The sequence below is a fragment of the Heloderma suspectum genome, chromosome 5 (genome assembly GCF_057233095.1).
Source record: "Heloderma suspectum isolate Gila_16-S chromosome 5, 16-S_ref, whole genome shotgun sequence".
Classification (NCBI taxonomy): domain Eukaryota; kingdom Metazoa; phylum Chordata; class Lepidosauria; order Squamata; family Helodermatidae; genus Heloderma; species Heloderma suspectum.
In genome coordinates, this window is record NC_139462.1 from 187,275,342 (window position 1) to 187,301,978 (window position 26,637).

A 26,637-nucleotide genomic window follows, 5' to 3' on the forward strand; every position below is an offset into this window, starting at 1 on the left:
TTTTGATTATCCAAGACTTGGTACATCATTAAATGGCTTCTGATGCTAACATGAGAGTTTCTTTCATTAGATTATAGTTTCCTACAATTTTCAATTAAAAAAAAATCTGCATGAGTATAGCAGAATTTCAGTAGGCAAATTAAGTATGTCTAGCTGCCCCGAGCTCTTGCAAAATTGAGTGAGCCAAGCGTAATGGATAATACAATGACTTCTACCTACCAATGAAAATAGTCTTTTTCCTCCTTCCCCGTTAAAAATGTGCCTCAGATGTGGCTACTAAATGCTACAAGAGCTATACAGGAACCACTCCTGACTTACAGAATAAATTCTGTTAATCTACATCAAAATCATGTAGAGGAAGGATGATTAAAACACAGAACAGGGAAATATGTTCCCCTCCAAGTGTTTCTTTCAGCATGTTTTTCTTCCTTTGCCTGACCATTTTACTGGAAGATTTTTCCTATTTCCAATAACTGATCTAACCCAGAGTAGTTTTACTAGAAAGTAACTACCTTCTGCTCCTAGCAGGTATATCTCACTCAATAGTAAAAGGAGGTTGAACCAGGTCCACTAGATCCTGCTTGGGGGAGGGGGGCAGGGGGAAGAAAAAAAGATCCAAAAGAAAATAACCTGATTAGCTTCTTCCTTCACCAGCAACAACAAAAAAAACACAATCCAGATCCTCTCCCTGCAGTAGAATACTTAGTTCTTCCTTTGCTGGGGGGGAGGGGGGATCAAACACTTTCCTGTGTCTCATCACTGTAAAGTCTCATCACTGTAGTTTTAAGAGGGCACACCTTTATTAAAACATTGAAAAGGAATACTCAGCAGACAGCTGGCTCCATCTAGATCAGCTAAATCGGCTATTCAGCCTCCAAAAAGCACAGCAAAATTCCACTGCTTTAATGGGGTATCACCCTTTCTTTGACAATTTCATTTTCATTATGTTTACTACATGCAAATACTAGAATGCTGAAAGACTTTAGGAGTACATGAGTTTAACCAAAAATAGTACAACCCTGACTCTCAGAATTAAACTACTGAAGTCCACAGGACCAAAGCAGAGGTATTTTGGGCAACTCCAGGTACTTTCACCCCTCATATACACAGCCAGTTGTTAACCTGTTAAACCTATACTACCCAACACTAGAAATGCATGGTAGAACATTATACGGTCTGTGGTAACATAATACCCTCAACTAAATGCCACTAGTGTTTTCTTTTTCAGCATTAACTGCTGTGAGAGTACACAATTTATACTTGCGGAAGTGTACCTTCAAGCTCTGAACCTAGAAGTGCTGTAATCCTCATTTACACTTCTGAAAACGTATATGCTAGCAAGGAAGGAAGAGATCACTAGTGTTAGCCCCTTACACTTTGTTTTCAATTGTGTACATAGGGCCTCAGACTTTACTAACAGTTATGAAGGCTGCTGGACTGTGACAAGCAAGTTATAAAGAAGTGTTGTCGCAGCACTTTACACCAGTCAGATATTCCATAATTCCACAATAGTTATTTTATACTAGAGATTATCAGGCCCCATAATCACAAAAGATAATACAGAAGTAAATGTATTGATAAGTACATTTTCTGTTGTAAATATACAGCACATAATGCAAATTGCCATTAAATCTTTAATGAGATACCTGTGATTTTTAAACATTGTCACATTTTACAAATCTCACATGAATAAAGGGTTCAATTTCATGCAGACAGTTCTGATAAAAAGCAAGATCCGCACAGCAAAATGTTGTCAACTTCTGTCGCCGATGACTCATTTGGAGTTGAGTTTACTGAGGTTTAAGAAGTTATCCACATTTCTATAAATATAGACATTAAGTGACTTTTAGTGTCACTAGTGCAGGTACATATAACCAACGTACAAAAGCTCCATTGGAAGCTACTTCAATTCTTTCAAAAAGGACCAGGATTTCATTAGTTTTTTTAAAAGCTGTCACTTTCAGTATTGGAAAACACTAAAGTGCATTTTTGGTTACCTTATAAGCAGTTTCTGGCTATAAAATTTGATTTTATACAAGTTATATTTCCTGACATTCAGAACTGTAGTTATTCCTCCCTAGTTGTAGCTAGTAGGTAAGAGGACACAGTAACTTTGTTGGTTGTGCAAAGGGGAGGACAAGTCTTTCTCCTTTTAAGCTGTTCTCTCTCATTTTACAATGGAATTATTACATTTTAAAGCACCAGTAGAGTAATACAGGCTTTAATTTAGCCCTTTAACCTGCTACCCAAATTGCCCAACTTTAAAAAAAAATGTACCAGTAAGAAAAACCATCTCTTTATATCATATGCAGTCCCACCCCCTTATTTAACACTGTTTGCATGACTGTAAACAAGGAAAGCTTAAAGCATAATTACAGAAGACACAGGTCATCTTTAAATTCTTGTTTTTCCACAGTGTCAAAATTTTCAAGTGTAAAAAGCTTCAATACATTCTTAACAGTACTGCAAGATTAATTTTTTTTAAAAGACCTGGCAGTACATTTTAACAGCACTGGGCACATGGGACATGTAGTTCTGCTGATTTTAGTTTGATTTACACTTAATTATGATCAAATTTTATTGCCATCAATTTCATTTAAAGGTAATATTGCACTATAAGAATCCTGAAACCCAAGTCCCTTATGGTAGTAGTTTGCTTTTGTCTAATTGTTCAGGGTCTTCTTGGACAGCAAACTTTGTAGAACGTGTCTCCCTAGGACAAACAAGTATGGTCCAAACCTGATTAGCACTGTTTAACGATGAACAGCTATTTCTAAAGAATCCCTACACACCAAGGCATGCTACATTATCAGGAAACGCATCCATGCTCTTACATATTCCATACCTTTTCCACTTTCAAGCTTCAGATAACATGAATAACACAGTTCAAATCATCTGAGCGCCAAGATTTTAAGAGAACCAGTTTAAAAGCATACCATACAGCCAACCTTTCATTTAAAACTGCTCCACATTCACAGCCTCCTTAAATAATGGTTTACTAGCTCCATATATGTTAAAGGGTACTATTTTAAAGCTGTATATCTTCATCTAAACACTCCACTTATACAAGCAGTTGAAAACACTGAATGCCTTAAATGCAATTTTCTTGCAAAGGCACTCTCAAACATAACTACACCATCAAGCAGAACACTCTTCATTGTTTTATTTGGCTATTTAGATATCCAGGTCACATTTACCCACCCATCTGTTTCCTGATCACTTTGTACTATGTAACAAGAGAGCTGTTTTTCTTTTGTTTTTAAAAAGTAGCAGTGGGGGGCCCCCACCAAAAAAAAACTTCTGGGGAACCATGTAGCATGTATGTGTCTGCAAAGTTTCCCACCAGGCTGAGTGTTTATTAGTTAGGCTGTACAAGATCCAAACAGGCAGACCAGGCGCTGGAAACTGTTTTAGTCAAACGCCAAGAAGGAATTACCCTTCATGGTCACAGCAGCTCATCTCTTCTTTTTTTGCTGCCTCAGCATTTTCCTTCTCTTAATTATCATATCGTGCAGTTTCTCGAGTCCCTCTTTGAGACCATCCCCTATGATGGCACAGGTGGGCTGCAGGTGCCAGGGCGTGGAAGAACTCAGCTCGCCAGTAGCCAACATCTTTTCCATCTCCGAGAGCGACAGCGAGTGTCTCAAGTCCTGCTTGTTAGCCACGATGAGCACAGGAACCCCTTGGTTCTCTGAGATCCGCGTGATTTTGTGCAGTTCTGTTTTGGCTTCTTCCATCCTTTCCACGTCCACGGAATCCACCACGAAGATGATGCCGTCCGTGCAGCGGGTGTAGGACTTCCAGAGGGGCCGCAGTTTCTCCTGGCCGCCCACGTCCCAGAAGTGGAAAGTGACCGTCTTGTTGTTGCCCAGCGTCACCTTGATCTTCTCCGTGTTGAAACCTTTGGTGGGGACCGTGTTGACGAACTCGTTGAACTGCAGCCGGTAGAGGACGGTGGTCTTTCCGGCGCAATCCAGCCCCAGAATCACGATGTGGAAGCACTGGAAGGCAGGCAGGCTCGACAGGATCGGCGTCTGCTCCGACAACCCATTCCCCATCGCAGGGGAGGGGCCCGAGGCGAGCAGGGGCACCAGTGGCCCGCCGCCGCCTCAAGCCGCCGCTGGTCTCAGGCTCCCGGTCACGGTCCTTTTCTGATAACGACACAAGGGCAGGCTCAGACCCACAGGAGGATCGCAGGGCGGGAAGGAAGCAGGCCGCGGGCGCCGGGGAAACCCTGCCGAGAGGTGCCCCCCACCGCCCCCTTAGCGAAGCCGCTCCTTCCCCAGAAGCTCCCGCAAGGGTCCCTCCAACGCCGCCGCAAAGGCCCGCCAGTGCCTATGGCGGGGCCGCGCCTCCTCCCGAGCCACCTAACCCCGCGCTATTCCCGCCCCTTTTCACATAGCCCGCCTCTCATTGGACGGAGAAAGCTGCGGCGGGGGAGCCATCAGGCGGGGCAACGAGGCCCGGGCCCCGGGCTCTCTCTTCCCTCATTGGCCCCGGCAACTGCCGCTCGACCAGGTCGCTCCTGCCGCTTTCTTCCCCATTGGTCGCTACGAAGCTGCGGGAAGGCGGGAGGAAGCGCGTGTTGCCTCCCCGCGGCCATCCCGGTTCTGCCCCGCCCGCGGCCCGCTCGCAGCAGCCGGGGACGGAACGTGCTGCAGCGCCCGGCCCCTTTGGACGTTCTAGGGAAAAGGAGTCGCCTCCTCCCGTTGCCTCCCAACCCGCTTTCGGGGAGAGGGGGAGAGATGTAGCGAGCGCTCGGATCTGCCCGCCCCCTCCGCGCCGCCCCTTTCCTGACAGGGCACCCGACCTCTTGCGCCCCCGGCATTTCGGGGCCACACCAAGTAGCCCATTGGTTCCTATTTCCGCCACTCCTCCCACCTGTAGCCGCGCTGAGGTCCGTCTCTGGAAGCGCTACCCGGAGCAACCGTCGTTTTCTTCCGTCACGAGCGGGGGGACGAGGAAGACGAGACGCCGAGCTCGCGCGATTTCGCCCCTCTCCCCGCAAAAGGCGGAGGAATGAAAAGAGGAAGGAGGCGGCCGCTTTGGCCGTAGCCCTCTGACCCTCCGGTCTTTCGCCTTGCCCCCTCAGACGGGTGGAACGTCATAGTAATAACCGAAGAGCCTCTCCATTGGCCCCCTCGCGCACCCGTATCCTAGCAACCCCATTCAAATAGCAGCCGGCATAGAGGCCAACCGACAGCGCATCGACGCCCCGCCCCGATGACTCGTCTTTCCCGATAGCCACGCCTCCCCCGAGGAGTTCCGTGCGCTCGCGGCATGCTCCACTCTCTCCGGCCCGTCAGCCCGTGTGCCGAGTCACGTGACCTGTCCGCGCCTTGGCCGCGTGTCCACCGGTCCAACCCGGCGCCGTGGTCCCGCCCACTCTCGCGCCTCTGCCGTTGCCCGGCCTAGGCCGCGCCCCCTGACCTGACGCCGCCTCCCAGGCCTGATTCTGCCTGTTTCCTCGGAGGCTTTTCCCGCGTTTATTCCCTGAAGCCCTTCTGGGCGAGAGAGTAGCCGTCTTTCCCGCTCGAGGGCTACTCGTTGAAGAAGGGGGAACTGGCAGTGCAATCCTCGGCAGGTCTACTCTGAAGTAAGCCCCACTGGATTCAGTGGGAGTTACTCCCAGGTAGATATGTATAGGATTGCAGCCTAAAGATCTATTGTTGTGTATTATTGCTGTGTTTTAAGATATTGTGGAATTAAAGGGCGGTATAGAAATATTTCAAATAGGGTTGCATGCTAGGAAATACACTTGCTGAATTTCTTGACTGTTCTGTTGTTGAAGACTCGGGCGTCTGCTTAGAAAATGGCAATGCTAGCCCTGGGAAATCCCTGCACGCCTCTTCACACGAGCAGGTCACGCTGATGAATTGCAGCTGCTGAATGAAATGTTTCCAAGAGAAAAAGATTGCCCCTCCATCCTACTTAAGTTGACTTGTCTTTGTCTGCCCACACACCACTTCAAATATTTGTACTGCAGCCAGGGCTCATTCCTCACAGAATTGACCCCAAGTGGTCGGGAGCAATCAAAAGGGTACTAACGTATCTATTTGAAATATGTATGTGTCGTCTTTCATTTCTAATTCCACAGTGTCATAAAACACAAATGATACAGCACAATAATTCAACAAAAGAAAAACAACAACCAAAGAGACTCTTCAGTCGTGGATGGCCAACCTGTTGCATCTTTCACAGGACTTCTTACTGTACACAGCTGAACAGGAGCAGAAGGGTTGCAGACAAGGCTATGGCACAGATTGCCGCCTACAGAATATTTCCTGCCTTCCCAGCAGTTTTTTTTAATCTTTTATTGTGAATTTTTACAAAACAAAACCATTACAAACCCTAAAAAAAAAGAACGAAATAAAAATACATCAACTTGTTCAAAATCCTCAGTTTCTAACATCATAACATTCGAGAAAAAAAAGTTTTTTGGGGGGGAAGATTACACACAAACTTCAGTGAAAGCAGACCAAATATCCGTATATAAGTCCATTTGCAAGTTACGCTTATATACCACCCTTTCAAATGTTGCTAGTGTTGTTAAGTCTTCAGTCCATTGCATTATAGGCGATGAGCTTTTATCCTTCCAATATCGTAGTATCAGTCTTTTAGCAACCAAAAGGGTGCAAAAAATCAATTTATGATGACCATGTGTTACATTCCAAGAAGCAGGTAAGTAGTTTAAAAGAACATTTACATCAGTAAATATTAAAGAGTTTTCCAATACAAAATTTATCCGTACAATAACTTCCTCCCAAAAGGAGGCGGTCATTGGACATTTCCAAAACACATGAATAAAAGAAGCACTGACTGAATTACACCTCCAACAATTAGACGAATTTGACAAGCCTTTACTAAAAAGACGTTGTGGCGTCCAATAGACCCAAAACAAGAGCTTTTGCTGAATAAGGCATAACCAAAGATCCACTTAAATGTCTGATACAGATGCCAAAACGGCAGTCCATTGATTAAGCAAATAGGACATTCCAATTCCCTGTTCCATTCCTGCTGTAAACCGCTTGTTTCATATTTATTCATTGATAATAAATATTTATTATCAATAATAATAATAGTGGGGCCGCGGTGGCTTAGTGGTTAAGACGCTGAACTGCAGACTGGAAGGTCAGCAGGTCAGCAGTTCGAGACCCGAGTGCCGCGTGACGGAGTGAGCTCCCGTCTTCAGTCCCAGCTTCTGCCAACCTAGCAGTTCGAAAACAGAAATTGCAAGTAGATAAATAGGTACCGCCTCGGCGGGAAAGGTAACAGCGTTCCGTGCACCTCGGTGTTCAGTCATGCCGGCCACATGACCACGGAAGCATCTTCGGACAGCGCTGGCTCTTCGGCTTAGAAACGGGGATGAGCACCGCACCCTAGAGTCGGACATGACTGGTTGGGGACACCTTTACCTTTACCTTTTAATAAATATTTATAAACATGAATCGTAGGTTGATATATCTGGCCAGGTTCAATAACTATTTCCGATAGTGAAGGAGACTCCGGGGCAGTAAAAGCAGCGGGACTGAATCTAGATACCAACAAATGTTTCAATTACAAGTTGAAACTTGCATTCCGCTGAAGCCATTCCGCTGAAGCCGGCAGATCAAATTGATCTTGCAAAGTTTAAAATACCAAAAACTCATCAACCCCCACTAACTGATCTAAAGTAAAGATCATCTTATCTGTCCAGGTCCACCATAAAAACATTTTCTTGCCAATTCTTAAATCTGGATTTCCCCATAAAGTCAATTTAGCATGGGAAAATGGATCAAACTGTAATTGACATGACATTATATGCCAAACTTCCCTAACTGCCAAAATTGTGGGAGGAGCTCTGTCTACCTTAATATGCTGAGAACCTAATGCCATCCATTTAAAGAAAGGATCCAGACAAGAAAATTCCAATACTGACCATGGAGAAAAATCTGATTTGAGTGGAAAAGACCAAAATTTAGTAGAGGTCAGCAAATAGGCCCAATGGTACCTACCTAGATCCAGAAAACCGAACCTGCCTTCATTAATTGGAAGTTGCATCCTTTTTAAAGATATTCTTGGTGGAGAGGAAAGAATTTACAAAAACAAAGCACTGAGTTTTTAGAAATATTAGTCAGGTATAAGTATAGGAATCCCACATATAACATAAATAATTCGGGGTATGGTATTCATCTTAAGTGTATTCACCTTACCCCATAAACTCAACTTTAAAGATGCCCATCTATCTATATCTCGTGGAATATCATTAATCAACTTGTTTAAATTTAAACTAATCATTTGAGATATATCTCTAGGAATAATTATTCCCAAATATGTAATAAACTCTGGGCACTGTCGAAGTTGCCAATTCGCTAATACACTAGAGTATATCCTATGTCCAATTGGCATTATTTCCGACTTTGACCAATTAATTGAATAACCGGACAATTCACCAAAAGTATTAATCAATTTCATCAATGCTGGAATCGATGACTGGAGTCTCGAGATAAACAAAAGAACATCAGTATAAAGACTAATTTTAAATTCTAATCCAAAATGGACAAATCTCCTGCTTTCCCAGCGTTGTGCTGTCAGATCACCAACTTTAGTCTGGAATGTGAAACTACCTCAGCATGTGTAAATCAGCTTACTAATGCAAACATGTCTGTGCTATGACCTAACAATTCTTTTATATATGGTCACAGTGAAGAATTTTTAACTGTCTGTACTTTCTGCATTTCAATTCCATCTTACCTCACTATTTATAGTTCTCCTTCTCCAACCATGTGTGTATATATACTTGTATCTCAGGATAACACTTCATGCATCTGATGAAGTGGACTGTAGTCCACAAATGCTTATGTTGTATGATTAATTGGTTAGCTTTTTAAGGTGCCACAAGATTCTTTGTTCTTTATGTGTATTGGTGTGTATAGTAGAGTGGTATCATCTGATACTGGACTTTATTTGTAGCACTGTGGCTGAAAACGTTGGCTACTTCACTAGTCAAATACTGCTTCCAGATGAGACTTTTATCATGCCATTGCCCTGCCTCATTCACGGAAGTTTATAGGGGGGTCCAGACATCTTCTACTCATAACCCTCCCATGTTTCCCCACCACTTCTTCCATCTTTTTTCTTAATGCAGAAAATCTGTTAAGAAAAGGAAGAACACATAGCTGCACAATGCCTTCTGACTGCTAGTGCTAGGATCCCTTCATCTGGAGAAATAGAAAGTAAGGGTAGCATTTGGCCCATTGGCTGGAAAAAAAAAAAAAAAAAACAGTGGAAGTTCTTCAGCAAGCTAGGGGCATATTTTTGGGAAGATGCAAAAGGATTTTCAGAATACCATAAGGGAACGTTGTGAACATAGAACTACTGTTTCATTATTTAATTCTCATTTTAAAGTCAATTATTTCTTAGAATGAATCCATTTGCTTTTGCTTTTTTGAATGCATTTGTATTTGTTCTGGGCAAAGTGTCATGCCTGATCTATAGAAGTTTTATTAGTAGGTTCTTGTCAATGGACTGGGAATGTGGGGAAGCATAATATTAATGGTTTGGATCCAGATTCAGTCATACTTAAGAGTAGACCTCTTGAAATCCATGGGAATTAAGTAATTCATACCTAACTTGTTGAATGTCAGTGGGTCTACTCGTTGCAGTGAGATATTGTGGCGGAGCCGGCGGGGGCGGGGGGGGGGGGAGATTACTCTGAACGACCTCTCAGGGATTCTCACCCACCCCCAACGCTGTGAGTCTGGGATTGTGAAAAAGAGATTGCTAGAATGGGTCAAACCAGTTGGGCAAATGGGCCTGTAGATTCCTTACTGTTAGGGAAATTAGCTGAGTGGAGGCTGTCCTCAGAGGTCGCCACAGGATAGACTGTGCTGAAAGGGGCTTACCTTGGTCTTCCTCCTCCCGGAGGCATGTGCTTATTCAATCTGCTGTGAGAACAACAGAAGCAAGCCAAGTCTGTGTATATCGGTGACAGGCAGTCTGTGCTAGGACTGGATCTGAAAAGGAGGCAGAGGGCCGGCTTTGCCCTCTGCAGGAAGCTCTATGGCCCTGTGGGTTCCCCTAGACCTTTGATGGGGAGTATGAATCTGTTGGTGTGTCAGTGCTGTGAACCCTCATCTTATGCTCAGCCTGTATATATGTGTAAATGAACCTTACGTCACAAAAACTGTGTATGTCTCCAGTGACCTCCTTCTATGGACAGTGAGCCCTTAGTAAGTGCTGGCAAACGGCTGAAACCTCTCATAGCTCGGGCATGGAGGAGCACATGCATAACAGTATGATTAAATCTGGATCCAACCCAATGCAAATAACAAGCACATTTAACTGCCATGCAATGTAATTTGAACAAAGAAAATTTTCATAATCTCTGCAATGTCCGTTGAATACTCATGTGATAATTTGCATGTTGCCAGTCTGAGTGGTTTTGCTTTGATACTGGAAAAAGTAGTTGCTGGACAAAAAAAATATTTTGCTCTTCAGAAAATAACAGAGGTTATGAACAGCAGGAGTTGGAAGTGGTTTATATCATTTATATTCACATATTGGGTTGCTTTGATTAATATTGCAATCTTTTAAGCTATCTGGGTGAAGTCAGGACTGCCCCTAAATCCACCCCACCCAAGCAGAGCTCAGAGGTATTTTAGCATAAGACATGTATGTCAGCACAGTGCCCCTATTGCAGAATCCTTATGCCATTAGAATTGTTGTTGTTCAGTCGTTCAGTCGTGTCCGACTCTTCGTGACCCCATGGACCATAGCACGCCAGGCCTTCCTGTCCTGCGCTCTCTCCCGGAGCGTGCTCAAGTTCATATTCATTGCATCGGTGATGCTATCTAGCCATCTCATCCTCTGCCGTCCCCTTCTCCTTTTGCCTTCAGTCTTTCCCAGCATCAGGGTCTTTTCCAGGGAGTTTTCTCTTCGCATTAGGTGGCCAAAATATTGGAGCTTCAGCTTCAGTATCTGTCCTTCCAATGAGCACTCAGGGTTGATTTCCTTTAGGATGGACTGATTTGACCTCCTTGCAGTCCAGGGGACTCGTAAGAGTCTTCTCCAGCACCACAATTCGAAAGCATCAATTCTTCGGCGCTCAGCCTTCCTTATAGTCCAGCTCTCACAGCCATACATTACTACTGGGAAAACCATAGCTTTGATTAGACGGACCTTTGTCGGCAAGGTGATGTCTCTGCTTCTTACTATGCTGTCTAGGTTGGCCATAGCTTTCCTCCCAAGGAGCAAGCGTCTTTTAATTTCATGGCTACAGTCACCGTCTGCGGTGATCTTGGAGCCCAAGAAAGTAAAATCTGTCACTGCTTCCATTTCTTCCCCTTCTATATGCCAGGAAGTGATGGGGCCAGATGCCATGATCTTCGTTTTTTTAATGTTGAGTTTCAAACCAGCTTTTGCACTCTCCTCTTTCACCCTCAACAAGAGGCTCTTGAGATCCTCTTCGCTTTCTGCCATTAGGGTGGTATCGTCTGCATATCGGAGGTTGTTGATAATTCTCCCAGCAATCTTAATTCCGACCTCTGATTCATCCAACCCGGCATTTCTCATGATGTACTCTGCATATAAGTTAAATAAGCAGGGTGACAATATGCAGCCTTGTCGTACTCCTTTCCCAATTTTGAACCAATCGGTTGTTCCATGTCTGGTTCTTACTGTTGCTTCTTGACCCTCGTACAGGTTTCTCAGGAGACAGGTAAGGTGGTCTGGTACTCCCATCACTTTAAGAATTTGCCACAGTTTGTTGTGATCCACACAGTCAAAGGCTTTAGCGTAGTCAATGAAGCAGAAATAGACGTTTTTCCGGAATTCTCTTGCTTTCTCCATGATGCAGCGAATGTTGGCGATTTGATCTCTAGTTCCTCTGCCTCTTCTAAACCCAGCTTGTACTTCCGGTAGTTCTCGGTTCGCATACTGCTGAAGCCTAGCTTGTAGGATTTTGAGCATCACCTTGCTGGCATGTGAAATGAGCGCAATGGTGCGGTAGTTTGAACACTCTTTGGCGTTGCCCTTCTTTGGAATTGGAATGTAAACTGACCTTTTCCAGTCTTGTGGCCACTGTTGAGTGTTCCAGATTTGTTGGCATATTGAATGCAGCACTTTAACAGCATCATCTTTTAGGATTTTAAATAGCTCGGCTGGAATACTGTCATCTCCGCTAGCTTTATTGTTACTAATGCTTCCTAAGGCCCACTTGACTTCACTCTCTAGGATGTCCGGCTCAAGTTCAGTGACCACACTATCATGGCTATCAGGGACATTCAGATCTTTCCTGTATAGTTCTTCTGTGTATTCTTGCCACCTCTTCTTAATCTCATCTGCTTCTGTTAGGTCCCTGCCTTCTTTGTCCTTTATCATGCCTGTCTTTGCACAAAACGTTCCCTTGAGATCTCCAATTTTCTTGAAGAGATCTCTAGTCTTTCCCATTCTGTTGTTTTCCTCGATTTCTTTGCATTGTTCACTTAAGAAGGCCTTCTTGTCTCTCCTTGCTATTCTCTGGAACTCTGCATTCAGTTGGATATATCTTCCCCTTTCTCCCTTGCTTTTCGCTTCCCTTCTTTCGTGAGCTACTTGTAAAGCCTCATCAGACAGCCACTTTGCTTTCTTGCATTTCTTTTTCTTTGGGATGGATTGAGTTGCTGCCTCCTGAACAATGTTACGGACCTCCGTCCATAGTTCCTCAGGCACTCTGTCTATCAGGTCTAATCCCTGAAATCTATTCCTCACCTCCACTGTATATTCATCAGGGATATGATTTAGGTCATACCTGAACGGTTTAGTGGTTTTCCCGACGTTCTTCAATTTAAGCCGAAATTTTGCAAGAAGCAGCTCATGATCTGAGCCACAGTCAGCTCCCGGTCTTATTTTTACTGACTGCATGGAGCTTCTCCATCTTTGGCTGCAAAGGACATAATCAATCTGATTTCGATATTGACCATCTGGTGACGTCCATGTGTAGAGTCGCCTCTTGTGCTGTTGGAAAAGAGTGTTTGCTATGATCAGCATGTTCTCTTGGCAAAACTCTATTAGCTTTTGTCCTGCTTCATTTTGTACACCAAGGCCATGCCTGCCTGTTATCCCGGTGATTTCTTGACTTCCTACTTTAGCATTCCAATCCCCTATGATGAAGAGGACATCTTTTTTTGGTGTTAGTTCTAGAAGGTGTTGTAGGTCTTCATAGAACCGATCAACCTCAGCTTCTTCGGCCTCAGTGGTTGGGGCATAGACTTGAATTACTGTGATGTTGAATGGTTTGCCTTGGATTCGTACTGAGATCATTCTATCATTTTTAAGATTGTACCCCAGTACTGCTTTTCCCACCCTTTTGTTGACTATGAATGCTACTCCATTTCTTCTAAGGGATTCTTGCCCACAGTAGTAGATATGATGGTCACCTGAATTAAATTCGCCCATGCCTGTCCATTTTAGTTCGCTGATTCCCAAGATGTCGATGTTCAATCTTGCCATCTCATGTTTGACCACCTCCAGCTTACCTTGATTCATTGATCTGACATTCCAGGTTCCTAAACAATATTGTTCTTTACAGCATCGGATTTTCTTTTCACCACCAGACACATCCACAGCTGAGTGTCCTTTCGGGTTTGGCCCAGCCGCTTCACTCTTTCTGGCGCTACTTGGAAATACCCTCTGCTCTTCCCCAGTAGCATATTGGACACCTTCCGACCTGAGGGGCTCATCTTCCGGCGTCATCTCTTTTAGCCTTGTGATACGTTCCATGGGGTTTTCTTGGCAAGAATACTGGAGTGGGTTGCCATTTCCTTCTCCAGTGGACCACATTTTGTCAGAACTCTCTGCCATGACCTGTCCGTCTTGGGTGGCCCTGCACGGCATAGCTTATGGCTTCACTGAGTTATGCAAGCCCCTTCGCCACAACAAGGCAGTGATCCATGAAGGGGACCATTAGAATACTGCCAGTGTATCTGGCTGAAATTGGAGGCATTGCAGCGTGCTCAGTTCCACATCCAATAATGTTACGTCTGTAAAAGTGAGGAGGTAAATAAAAAATACTCCAGTTGAAGTAAAAGTCTAAACTGCCCACCCCGCACAGTCATAACAGAGGGGTTGGATCCTTCTGCCAGCGGAACTGATTTTCCCTCCCCCCTCATGTTCCCCAAATTGGCTCTGGGGGGGTTGAAGGACCCTCTGGATCAATTTGGGGGTATGCAGGGTGCTGCAGGGAGGAGGAGAGCAAGGAGGAGTCCCATTGCATGAGTGGAGGTTTGCCTGCACAGTGTTGGATTTAACCCAGAGACTGTGGATTCCAACTAACTGCAGCCAATCAGCACATCAGCAATTAGGCTTGCCACCTGTTCCATTTTTCTTCTTCTTCAAGAAATGGTTCCTTATTTAGTGATACTAAATTTTACTACTAAAACATCGAGGAAGCCGGTGGTCAGCCTTAAAGATAAAAGCACTTTGTCCACTTCCTCAGAAGGAAGAAGCTGGAACCGATCCTACACAACCGGTCTGCCACTGGCCGCCCCTCGTTCACTAACTGTATCCACAGCATAAAGGATAGCACTTCTGATCCAGTCGATTTTATCTGCAAGGTGCTTTGCAAACTCATTACAGGAGGCCTTAGAATACTCCATTGGTTCTGGAACAACTGGACCAACCAGGTTCCAGACCACTTGGAACAGCCTCCTGGGACAGCACTCTGCAGATGCGATAGAGGCAGCATAAAAATTCTTTATTATCATGTTATCGCCATGTGGTAGTCTGAAGCTACAGCTCTAACCCATGTCCGATCGTCTTCAGAGCAAGATTTCCGCCATTGGCTCTCTAGCCGTCTCACCTCCCACTTCAGAGCTCGCAACTGTGGGGTGAACCATGGTGCAGTCTGAGCTCTGTTCAGGGGGAGAGGGGATTTTGGAGCCACACGGTCTAATGCCCCGGTGATTGCAGCATTCCAGCCATCCACCAACGTTTCAACCAAGGGGCCATTTGCGTGCTCCAAAGAATCCCCAAGTTCAGTCAGGAATTCATTTGGATCCATAAGATGCCTGGGGCGGACCATCTTAATGGGCCCTCCACCCCTGCAGAGGGGTTGTGGAACCAAGAAGTCCAACCCCACCAGGTAGTGATCTAACCATGACAAGAGGGTTGTGGATATACCTCCAATTTCCAGATCACTCCCCACCTCTCTGGAAACAAACAAAAGGTCTAATGCATGACTGGCTACATGGGGAGTCATGGTCTCCACGAAGTCCTGAGGCACCCCCACAAGGATGGCCTCCAACTGCATATTGAAGTCCCCCAACACCAACAAGTTAGGGGACTGCACACGCACATCAGAGACCACCTCAAGCACCTTGGCCAGGGACTCTGTTGTGCAGCAGGGTGGACAGCACACAAGCAGAATCCCCAGACTGCCCTTCAGGCCCAACCTCCAGTACATGCAATTAGCCACCCTGGTCTCCTGGAGGGGGAGTCTGGTGAGGATAACAGCCACTCCCCCTTCCTGACCCCCAGCCCTCGGCTGCTGCACATATGAAAATCCAGCTGGGCAAATGGCCACAAGAGTGGGAGCAGTGGCCTCATCTAGCCAGGTCTCTACAATACATGCCAGGTCTGCACCCTCATACAGGATCATGTCATAGATGAGAGATGTTTTATGGGCAACGGACCTGGCATTACACAGCAGCAGATGAAGGCCAGAAGATGGAGTCATGCATCCCCCAGCCATCCTCCGGCTCTGGACAGGCCTAGAACAGGGGACAGATATTACGCATCTCTCCCCTGTTCCCCTTACCCGGCATGGCCTGCCCCTAGCTCTCCGCCAGCATCTGCTGCTCAGCCTCGGTATGTTCTGGCCCCCAGAACTCCCCCCACTGCCTCCACCAGGTGGACACATGCCTTCTTCACTTCCACCTATCAGGTGGGCACCCCACCCCTAAAATCATAAACACAAGCCCAAAGCCCACCACCCACCAACAATTTTAAAAAACTACAACCCAGGCCCTCTGCTCCCTTGTGCCTCCCCTGAGTGATTCACCCAAGTTATAAGCCTTTTGGGGTTGACCGAAAGCTGTGTGATCTTTCTAGCAGGGAGGGGTGGAGCAAGCTCCCTGCAGCTCCTCCCTCTCTGGCCAATGGACCAGGCTGGTCTCTCCTTTATAGTGATGTTCTTCCCAAAAGGCAGGTGGTGCAGCCGCCCAGTGGCCCTCAGTTCTCCAGCCAATGGATGAGGCTAGAGTCTGCAGTCCCAGGGAACTGTCAGTTGGAGCTCTATGTGGGGTTACCCTTGAAGACAGTTTGGAAGTTGTAGCTGGTGCAGAATGTGGCGGCCTGCCTGCTTAAAGGCAGCCATCAGCAAGACCACATCACTCCACTGCTGAGGGAGTTGCACTGGTTACCAGTTGTTTTCTGGGCCCAATTCAAGGTGTTGGCATTGACCTTTAAAACCCTATATGGTTCTGGCCCAGTCTATCTTAAGGAGCGCCTCCAACAACACCAGGAATGCCACTCAGCAAGATCAGCCTCAGTAGGCCTTCTCTCTGTCCCATCAGCCAGGACAGCTAGGCTGGTGAGGACTAGGGAGAGGGCCTTTTCTGTGGTGGCCCCCACTCTGTGGAATTCCCTCCCTAGTGACCTCCGCCATGCCCCCTCTTTGATGAGTTTCTGCCAGGCTTTAGAAACCTGGCTGTTCAGGCAGGCATTTGGGGCGGGTTAGGGTTTGTTTAGAACAGTGTGGTTTTGTTATGTTGTTTTGTTCAGCTGATTATGTAAATTTGTTGTATTTATGTTATTAGTATTGTACGTGGCCTAGAGTGACCGGGTAGCCAGCCAGATGAGGGGTTAATCAATCAATCCATCAATCAATCAATCAAACAAGTATCAAGTGGCAAACATACCACCAAGCAACATCAGGCAGGCTAAACAACCCTCCTTTACTAATCAGGTTTTACCAGTACCTGCTTCACACACACACAGTAAAAAAATATGCATTGTTCAGAAAGGGGGCTCAGTTAGCCACAAACTCCAGACACAGGTAAGCTCTTTATGTGCTAGTGAAATCAATTAGGAGCAAAGCCTATTTGAACCTTGATCATTGTTCCAGTTAATCCACAGACAAAAAAAGTGGTGTTGAAGATCATTATTGTGGTTTGTTACAGGCTACTTGTAGAACTGTTGCCACTATTATTTTGGAAATTATTAATGGCTATTTCTGCTAGGGATTGTCCTGTCATTATAAAGTCGGTGCTTGTTCCTGAGGCTGGGAGTCTCCAATCCAAGATTATAGCCAAAAAAAATAGAGAGAGGGAAGCACAAACAAAAGTAGGAGTGGAGGATGGAAAGGTCTGATTAGAGCAACACAACAAGCAGGGGTCTTTTCCTGCCACCTGCCTAAAAACTGTATTAGTGTTTTCCATCCACTGAGAGACCTTAGACCTCATACTGCTGTCTCTGTAGTTTATGGAAAAAATCCAAATGACTTCAGATACCAGACTGAAAATGCTGACTTGATAGGAAGCAAATGATTTATTCTGCCAAGTTCCTATTCTTAAATTGCAAAATAGAATCTTTAGATAAAATTACAATACACTTATCTGTACCAGCTTATAACTAGGTGTACGTGTATAGGCACGGCAAGGTTTTCTTTGTTGTCCCAGACAGCAGTACCTCTTTTAAATTAAAGAAAAATCTGGCTTGCTTTGATTATAGTTTCATAGTACAATGATGCAATCACAGAGATCTCATAGAATCTGGTATCCAGCTGGCCTTGACAATAAAATATTAAATCTTGGTTGATATTTTCCTTCAAATGGTCTGAGTCTGAATAGTGGATATGTTCATGTGGTTATCTGACTAACTCAGCCACAAGACAGACAGAAAGGTACTACACCTTACTTTTTAAAAGTCGATCCCCACCTCCTCCAGGTGAATGGATCTGATATTATTTCTGACCTCCCTGCAAAGTCCACATTAGGGCATTTTCACAAGTGACACTAATTACTTTTTGCTCTGGAATGCATGTCTTGTGAATGATGTTAACATGGGAAAGAAAATCCCATTTTTAAAATTAAATGTACATTCTAGTCAATGTACACTTTGCACTCAAACTGCAGATACAGTAAACGCAAAACACAAAAAAGATTTTACTTTTTGAGATGCCATCTAGATCAGCCTTCCCCAGCTTGGTACGCTACAACACCCAGCACTCCCAGCCAGCATGACCAATGGCTATATTGGCTGAGGGAGAGTACCAGGTTGGGGAAGGCTGATCTAGAGTATATGGTCATGTGGATGCCCTCACACAGCTGTCTAAGAGAAATTATCCTCCCCATCTGACTCTTGTCAGAGGCAACTCAAGGCATTTTGCTGCCTGAGCCAAAGGACAAGATTTTCTCCCATGCCATTCCATGTACAGAAGCTGATTGGACTGGCAGTTGAATCTCACTTCAACACTGGTGATGGAACAGCACCATTCACTGCACCTAGCTTAGGAGGCTTAGGGCACAATCCTATGCATGTTTAGGCAGAAAAAACTCCTACAACTCCCAGCATTCCCCAGCCAGCATTGCAAGACTTTTTCTGCCTAAACATGAATAGGATTGCACCCTTAGGAGACTTAGGGCGCAATCCTATGGCCGCTAGACAGCAGCTAGACGGCCATAGGACTGTTCGGTTTCCAGGAACCGATCTTGGAGCTAAGGTCAGTTCCTGGAAAACCTCCTCCCCACGCCCGCCCACACTGCATAATAGGCAGCGCGGATCAACCCCAGGCTCCGTGCTCAGAAGATCAGTGTGGAGCGGGACAAAAGGGGGTGTTCCTGGGGGCAGGGAGTGCAGAAGTGCCGGTACGACGCTTTGTATGCATCGTCTGGCCTCCCCACTCTGAAGTCCTGTGGCTAGACAGCTGAAATCAGCTATCTAGCCATGAATGCAGGGCAGCCGGAGCGCAGAGAAGATGCTCCGCCCACCCTGCATTGGATAGGCAGTCGCCGCCAAGTTCAGAGGCGGCCACCTATCCCAATAGGATTGCGCCCTCCGCAGGCTATCTTAGGAGGCCTAGGACAGACCACACAGCACACACACCTCTGTCCTCCAATACCTGTAAGTCCAAGTGAATGCCACTAACATTTTCATTCTAGAAGTTCTTAACTATTAATTGTATTTATCAACTTGATTAATGATTATGATGTCTTCATGATAGACATGCACTTAATGCGTTTAATTTATAATACTGGCTTTTTGCATTTTGTCATAATACTGTAATTACAGCTGACAACATTGAATCCAGGCACACGTAACATTATAAACTTTCCAATAAAAATGATTAATATCTTGCAAACATAATTTTCCTTTAAGTGTATATACTTTCCCAAGGAGACAGAAGTATTACATTAATACGCACCCAGGGTGCTTCTAGACAGAGGGTTCCTAGCACTACCAATCGAAAGATTTTGTGCAACTATTCCATCTTTTCTTTCTTATTGGAATTTTTGTGGGAGGAAAAGATGGAAGAAGCAGTGAGAAAACATAGGGTGGGGGATTGCAAATTGAAGATGATCATGTCTGGACCCCCAGTAAAATTCCCTGAGTGAGGCAGAGCGATAGCATGATAAAAGCCTCATCTGGAAACATCTGCAAAGTACAGATAATATTACTAGGAAGCGTAGGAATTCAACCATTTTAGCTGCTGTGTTGCTGTCAGAATCTGTAAACTAAGACAATAATTTAAGTTGTTTACTGATGCGGGGGAACTATAGCAACACATTTGTCTTTTACTGATTGCATTATATAAGGAAATTTGTGTGTTAGAGCAAATAGTAATAGGCTTTGTTGTTTTCTGTAAGGTGACCTCTAACTTACAAGCTGTGCAAATCTGTTATGAGGAAATGGGATGCAGATGCACAAATCTGTTTGTTCTGCATATCTGGAGACAAGCTTTAAAAAGCAATAGATCTAAGGTTTGAAAGGGTCTCTCTTTAGATATCTCTCTGCACATGAGGTATGGTGGCCAGTAGTAAGTGGTGTTTGTTTGTTTTAACTACAATATATTCAATGTTTTAATCTCATGTGGCGTTTCAATCAACCTGCCTGTAATGGGATGAGCGGGGCGGGGGGGGGGGGGGAGCCAGTCAGACATGATAGTACCCCCACGAGTACTATCCATACATAGGTCATAAAAAGTGGTGTATATTAAGAAGGAAGTAAAGCTTGATGTAGACTGTTTGAATTTTAGCAGACTATGAAGAATCACCGTGTCAGGACAGGAGTAAGGCAATGCCTTCCTCAACCTGGTGCCCTCCAGATGTTTTGCCAACTCCCATTGCTTCCAGCCAACAAGGCTAATTCAGGAATGTTGAATGGGATGAAGTGCGGTATGTGTGGGAGGGGGAATGCCCAAAAATCAGGCGGAGGGAATTTGTGCATGTGGAGTCCTTCCTCTTGCGAAAAGGAGATCCTGTATTCGAGTTATTTGTGTAGGATGAAAATAATCCTATATTAATATCCCCAGTCTCAAAATAAGATTCAGTTATCAGCATTTCTTTATGCCCAACTGACCTGGCAAACCTCCAGTTGCTACAGAAATATTTGATTACAGCATAATCTGATGCATATCTACCCAGAAATAAGGACTTACTCCAAAGTAAATGCGAATAGGATTTCAGCCTTAGATTTCAGTCCTAATTGTGATTTAGGTAACTTCTGAGGAAATATTTTTAATTAATGTATTTATTGAGAGTATTTTTAATCTGCCCTTCATCCTAAAATATCAAGGAGGTATACAAGAGGCGTAAAATATGACACAATAGAATACAATAAGATAATAAAACAACACAAGATGACCACACTAAAAGCATAAATACAACAGAGCAAACAAACCAGCATACTTTAAAATGGCTGGGCAGATAAATATGTTTTAACCTGATTCCAAAATGATTTTTATGTGTACAAATATCTATTCAGAGTGGGGTTGAGAATCTGTTCTCATAATCTCTAACCATTGCCACTGCCAGTTGGGGGCAATCGGAGTTGGGAGTCCAACAACATTAGGTGACATCAGACCTGATCTTACAGAGATAGTAAATGTATGATGGACAATAAAATCTCTTTCAAATATTTTATAAGTGTGGGCATATGTTGTGGGGGCAGGGAATAAATAATCAGGGTTTTGACTTGAGAGATTTAACTGCATTGAAAAGTGTAGTAGTATCACAAAATAAAATCTTGTCTCTAGAACATGTAAAATCTTGCTGGATTTATATTTAGAAACAGAACAAGTAAAGAGCTATATTAGTTGGGAACAGAATATTGGGGGACATGTACACTCCAAAATATAGGATTATATATGGAAACATGGGATAGTATCCAACTGTATCATTCCATTAGCGCCGGGGAGAAGGATGTGGCGTCCAGAGGAGGTTCTCCTGTTTAGTTTTTGCCAAATGTAATGTTTCACATTGAGGCCAAGTTCTACGTTTGACACGTCTGACCAGAGAACATTGCTCCTGAAGTATTGGGGATCATCTATATGAACTTTAGCGAACTTCTAACAGGGAGCAATGTTATTTTTGGAGAGCAGTGGTTTCCTCCTGGCTATCCTCCCATGAACACCATTCTTGTTCAGTCTTTTTCTAATCATGAACACTCACATTAGCCAAAGCGAAGGTGGCCTGCAGATCCTTGGATGTTACTCTGGGTGGTTTTTTTTACTTCCTGGATGATGCGCCAGTTTGCTCTTGGAGAGATTTTGGTAGGATGACCGCTCCTGGGTAGAGTGACTGTAGTTTTGAACCTTCTGCATTTGTAAACTGTCTGTCCAAGAATGGATTGGTGGAGCCCCCAAACCTTAGAAATTGTTTTGTAGCCCTTTCTGGACTGATGAGTAGCAATAACTGTTTTTCTGAGGTCCTCAGAGATGTCTTTTGATTGTGGCATAATGTACGAAACACCTGGTTCCAGTCAGGGTATCTGCTGGGGGGGGAGGTGCTCCGCCCCTCCCCCCAGGAATCCTCGAAGGGGGGGGAGGCGATCCGGTCCTCCCCCTCAGAATCCTGCCCCGCTGGCTCTGCTTCACAGTGGCTCCGCAGAGCAGTCAGCCAGGGCCGTCCGCAGCCGGAGACGCAAATGGCAGCCGCCATAGCAGCCGCCATTTGCGTCCTTCAAGGCTGCCATGATAGGCTACATAAGTATTTACATAGCCTATCACAGCATGCCCAAAAAACACACCAAAAAAACAGCGTACGCAAAAGGCGGTGGCTACGGCAGCTGCCATTTGTGTTCCCTATTTTTCGCCGTTCTAGCCTACATAAATATTTACATAGGCAATTACGGCGAAAAAAAAGGGAACTGCAAATAGCGTAGTGGGCGCTATTTGCATTTCTTTTTTTTCCGCCGTGAAAGCCTACGTAAATATTTACGTAGGATAAAACGGTGAGGAAAAAAAGAACGCAAATAGCACCCACTACGCTATTTGTGGTTCCCTTTTTTTTCGCTGTAATTGCCTACGTAAATATTTACGTAGGCTAGAACGTCAAAAGGTATGGAACGCAAATGGCAGCCGCTGTAGCCGCCGCCATTTGCATACGCGGGGTTTTTTTTGGGGGGGTTAGCCATGATAGGCTACGTAAATTCTTACGTAACCTATCACAGCTGCAAGGACGGCAACGGCGGCTGCAGCAGCCCAGCCAGGAGACCAGCCGCCGCCACCGCCGCATCCGCCCCAGGTAAGTTCCATCCTGGGGGATTCCGCGGGGGGGGGGCGGGCGGGCAAGAGGCCGTTCCGCCACGGATTCCGGGGGGGCGGATTCTACAGAATCCGGCCTTACTGGAATCCGTGGCAGAATTCTCTGCCATCCCTACAACCATATGGTGAAGACCAAACTCACAAAGTTTCTGATCCTTTTATAGGATGAGGCCTCCCAAACTCACACTTGAAGATCTACCTATTACTTAGACACCTGATTCTAATTATTCCCTTTAATTGAGCTGATGTAACCAGGTGTTCACTTTTGCACATACCCTGACTCTGAAGTACTCATTGTTTTCCTAATGTATACATCATTTTATTTCATAAGACACAGAATTGGTTAATATAAACCCTATTGGATATTTAGAAAAGGACTGGTTTTGATTCACAAAGGCTAACATGGTAAAGCTATGGAATTTCCGTAATTATCATTAGGGTTCACAATTTTTTTCTCATCACTATATAATGTTCTGAATTCCTTGGAGAAAGGGTGAGATAAAAATGTAACAAATATGAACAATTACATCTGCCAGAATAAGCTATGCTAAATACTGGAGAACATAATCTGTCTCCACGGTAAATGAATGGGAAAATAAACTCCTTGAATATACTATGTCAAATATAGTTATATTAGGATAAAAGAAAGAAGTCAACAATGTAAAAAGCTTGTTCAGAATTGGAAAGCATTTATTAATTGCTAGCATAAGATTCATACATCTATAAATGAGTCTCTCGTATTTATTATATAAAAACCCAATTATTAAATCAGTGTAGAAACTTGTCATTGTCATTTATTGTCACTTTATGATGGTGTATATGCTTCTTTGATTTTTTTATATCAGTATTCTATATAAAAGTCCAACTTAGCACACAGGTGCCCAGGTTCAGGAAGGGAGAGCTGTATGAGTAAACAGGTCCTCACATGTGGTTTCCTTGCTGGACCAGGATCCATACATATAGAGCTTTTCTACACAATGTTTCAAAAATTACAGCTGTTAATCCACTGTATCTACTTTTTGTTTCAACACAGAATTGAGATCTGAGCACTACATGAAGAGCTTTTCCTTTCCTGTCTTTCCGCTGCATAACCTCTAGGTTGCACTGTGGTATAGCAGAACAGCACAAATACACAAGTGACAAAAGCGTTTTTTTCACTTTCACTTTTATGATTAAATACCACATTTTCCCTGCTCTAAAAAAATCTTGCCAAAAGCGCTCTTAAGACACAGAAGTGAAACTGGAGCATCACAACATCATCTAAAGACCCGTAAACAACTGTGAGTAGGGAATGATGAGCGTGCAATAAACGCCTTGTGTAGAAAAGCCCATAGAGAGAGCGTGTGATCTGGGTACACATCCAGATTAGTATCCAAATAGCAATGCACATCTATTGTGATCCCCATTAGCACTGCTGTCTAATGCACATACCAATAAATTCTCCTGAGGATGGGAACGTCTTGACCAAAATTGCATGCTACATTAGCAATGCACACTTGCATTCAGTACCAATTCTGCAGGCATCTTAGGGCACAGACCTATGCATGTTTAACAGAAAAAAGTCTGACAGCTCCCAGCATTCCCCAGCCAGCCATGCTGAGTGGGGAATGCTGGGAGATGTAGGTCTTTTTTTCTGTCTAAACATGCATAGGATTGCACCGTTAATCACTTTTCACCTCTGCTCATAACACAGCGTGGTCTGGATTATGTGGACTGATCTGGAGAAATGGTGATGGCAATCCTGATGTAAGAGAATATGGAATAGAAGGAAAAAAGTAAGAAAAAAGACAGAGGAGGTGGTGGGAAAACATGACAGCTTGATGAGTGGAAGATAATGTGGTCTAGACACCCTGTAAAATTCTGTGAATGTGGCAGGGAGATGGCACAATAAAAGCCTCATTTGGAAGCACCCTAATATGGCCCCTTCTCATGATTGTGTGAGGACTATGGTACACCCAAAGCAGTAGGATGGTATGCAACCAGGCATTGTTGAAATGTAAAGACCACAGTTTTGGCACGGAAAGCAAAAATACATAGTTTTCAGCATTGGGATCACAGCTGTGCATTCGGAACAGTGGTGAAAAAGCTACAGTGTCTCCCTCTAGGGCTTTTGCCAGTCAAATGGGTTAGGGGGAAAGTTTAGAGAAAGTTTAGACATATCGAGAGACTCTGCATAAGCTTCAGTTCGCTTGGGTCAAAGAACTTCCCTGAGCTTGGGCAGACGAGTTGAAGGACTGCAGAGTTCCGTTGCCCCTGAGGTTTGGCAGCTTCCCTGAGCTGTGCCCAGTGGCAATAGCTCACTGCAACTATTTGCTGGAGCCTTAAACATCAGCTTTTGGACGATGAGCTGTGATTAGCATCTGGGACTTGGACTAAAATTGATGACAAATACAGGTGCTTTATGGCAATAACTAAAATGAAAGCAAAGCTAAAAAGGCTGCACCAACATTATAAGCTAGGACAGAACCAGAACAGCTTTTGCTGAATGCTCACTGAGAAAGCTCTCAATTACCAAGCTAGTTCTGAGCGGCCCTGAGGGTAATTCGCTCATCACAGCTCGTTACAGAGGCCTGCACTGAAGCACATAATAAGCCAAGCCACAGAAAGAATAGAAGGCTACGCTGTGAGAGTCCCATAGTCCCTTTTCAAACTTGACCTAGCCTTTGGGGAAAGTGGGATTTGCAATGGCATCTAGAAACATTGCACAGAGGTAAAGGACTTCCCCCTTCACACACTTGAACAACCCATAGATTTGGGGAAGGGGCATTTCCAGTTCCATCCTGCAACATGCTTCTATGCTGATAGAATGTGTGTGTGTGTGTGTTACAGTATACACACACAAACACGATAGGGACATGGACCACAACAGCAGCATATACACTAATATGCAAGTACATGCTTAAAGTTGCCGGAGAATGGCTGTGCTCTGATATCTGTTCTGGGTTTGAGGCTTCTGTGGCTGTTCAGTTTTTCCATTTGTTGTAATCCCAGCCCAAGAACCAGCCTGTGAATGTTGGGGGTTCGTAACCCTGTTGCACAATAACAAGTGGAGTCCCTTTATCTCGTCCAGAAGGATCAGTCTCAATGTAACGTTTGGCTGAAACACATAAATAGTATTATGTTAGTAATATGTTATCATGAGGAAAAAAATGTAATTTCCATTTTGTAGCTCAACCATAAATCACTGTTCCTGTACTGAGCTCCCTTTTCCACTCACATCAATAGAGAGTCTGCTTCGTGCGCACCTCTCCGTGTGCACGTAGGGGTGTGAAATGTTCTCTGCAGTGAAATGAAAGGACAAAACCTACCTGGCAAAGTATTACCATATAGTTTTCCCTCCTCTCCCCTCTAATATGTGGTATCAGTGCACTTGATCGCTGAAAAGCACATCTGTACTGGCCCTGTCCTGATCCCTTAGTATACGTGGCAAACCAGAGGAACCTACTATCAGTACAAATGGTGAAGTCCATATCAGGTAATGAAGGGCAACCCAATGTACAACCTGGCACTGCTTTCTTCACTTCTGAATTGGTTCTCCATCAAATCAGGATCACTGAATCTTCCTGATACAGATATGTGAGCCAGCCCACCCTCGAAGTCTGGGCCATTATTCTGTTTTTCAGACTGCAATCATAGGGAGTACGCCCCATTGAACTCAGTCGGACTTACTTCTAAGTAAACATGCATAAGATTGCACTGGGGCAGAGCAATCCTACTCGTACAGTCAGAAGTCTGGGCCATTATTCTGTTTTTCAGACTGCAATCATAGGGAGTAAGCCCCATTGAACTCAGTTGGACTTACTTCTAAGTAAACATGCATAAGATTGCTCCAGGGTCAGAGCATCCAATGTAGCCAAAGTCCTGACTGGCTCCTGCCAGCAGGGCAGAAGTGAGGCATGAGCAGCATTCTCCCACCC

General features: G+C 44.5%; 2 protein-coding genes across 2 annotated transcripts in view; both read right to left on the reverse strand.

The window, feature by feature from the left end:
- Positions 1–1,620: 1,620 nt before the first annotated feature.
- ARL4A (ARF like GTPase 4A) lies at positions 1,621–5,209 on the reverse strand. The gene is made up of 2 exons (XM_084858662.1): positions 4,882–5,209; positions 1,621–4,151 (listed from the first exon to the last, which is right to left on the reverse strand). The coding sequence occupies exon 2, from the start codon at positions 4,056–4,058 to the stop codon at positions 3,456–3,458; it is 603 nt and encodes a 200-aa protein (XP_084714788.1). The 5' UTR covers positions 4,059–4,151; positions 4,882–5,209; the 3' UTR covers positions 1,621–3,455.
- Positions 5,210–23,381: 18,172 nt separating this feature from the next.
- SCIN (scinderin) overlaps positions 23,382–26,637 on the reverse strand; it is an 89,622-nt gene continuing 86,366 nt past the window's right edge. Inside the window, exon 16 of the mRNA XM_084858669.1 lies at positions 23,382–25,817. Coding sequence (XP_084714795.1) covers positions 25,684–25,817 — 134 coding nt within the window. The 3' untranslated portion in view covers positions 23,382–25,683. The remainder of the gene's footprint in view (positions 25,818–26,637) is intronic.

What these genes read in the sequence shown, in the direction of transcription:
- ARL4A (XM_084858662.1), bottom strand. Translation starts at nt 4,058, where the DNA reads ATGGGGAATGGGTTGTCGGAGCAGACGCCGATCCTGTCGAGCCTGCCT.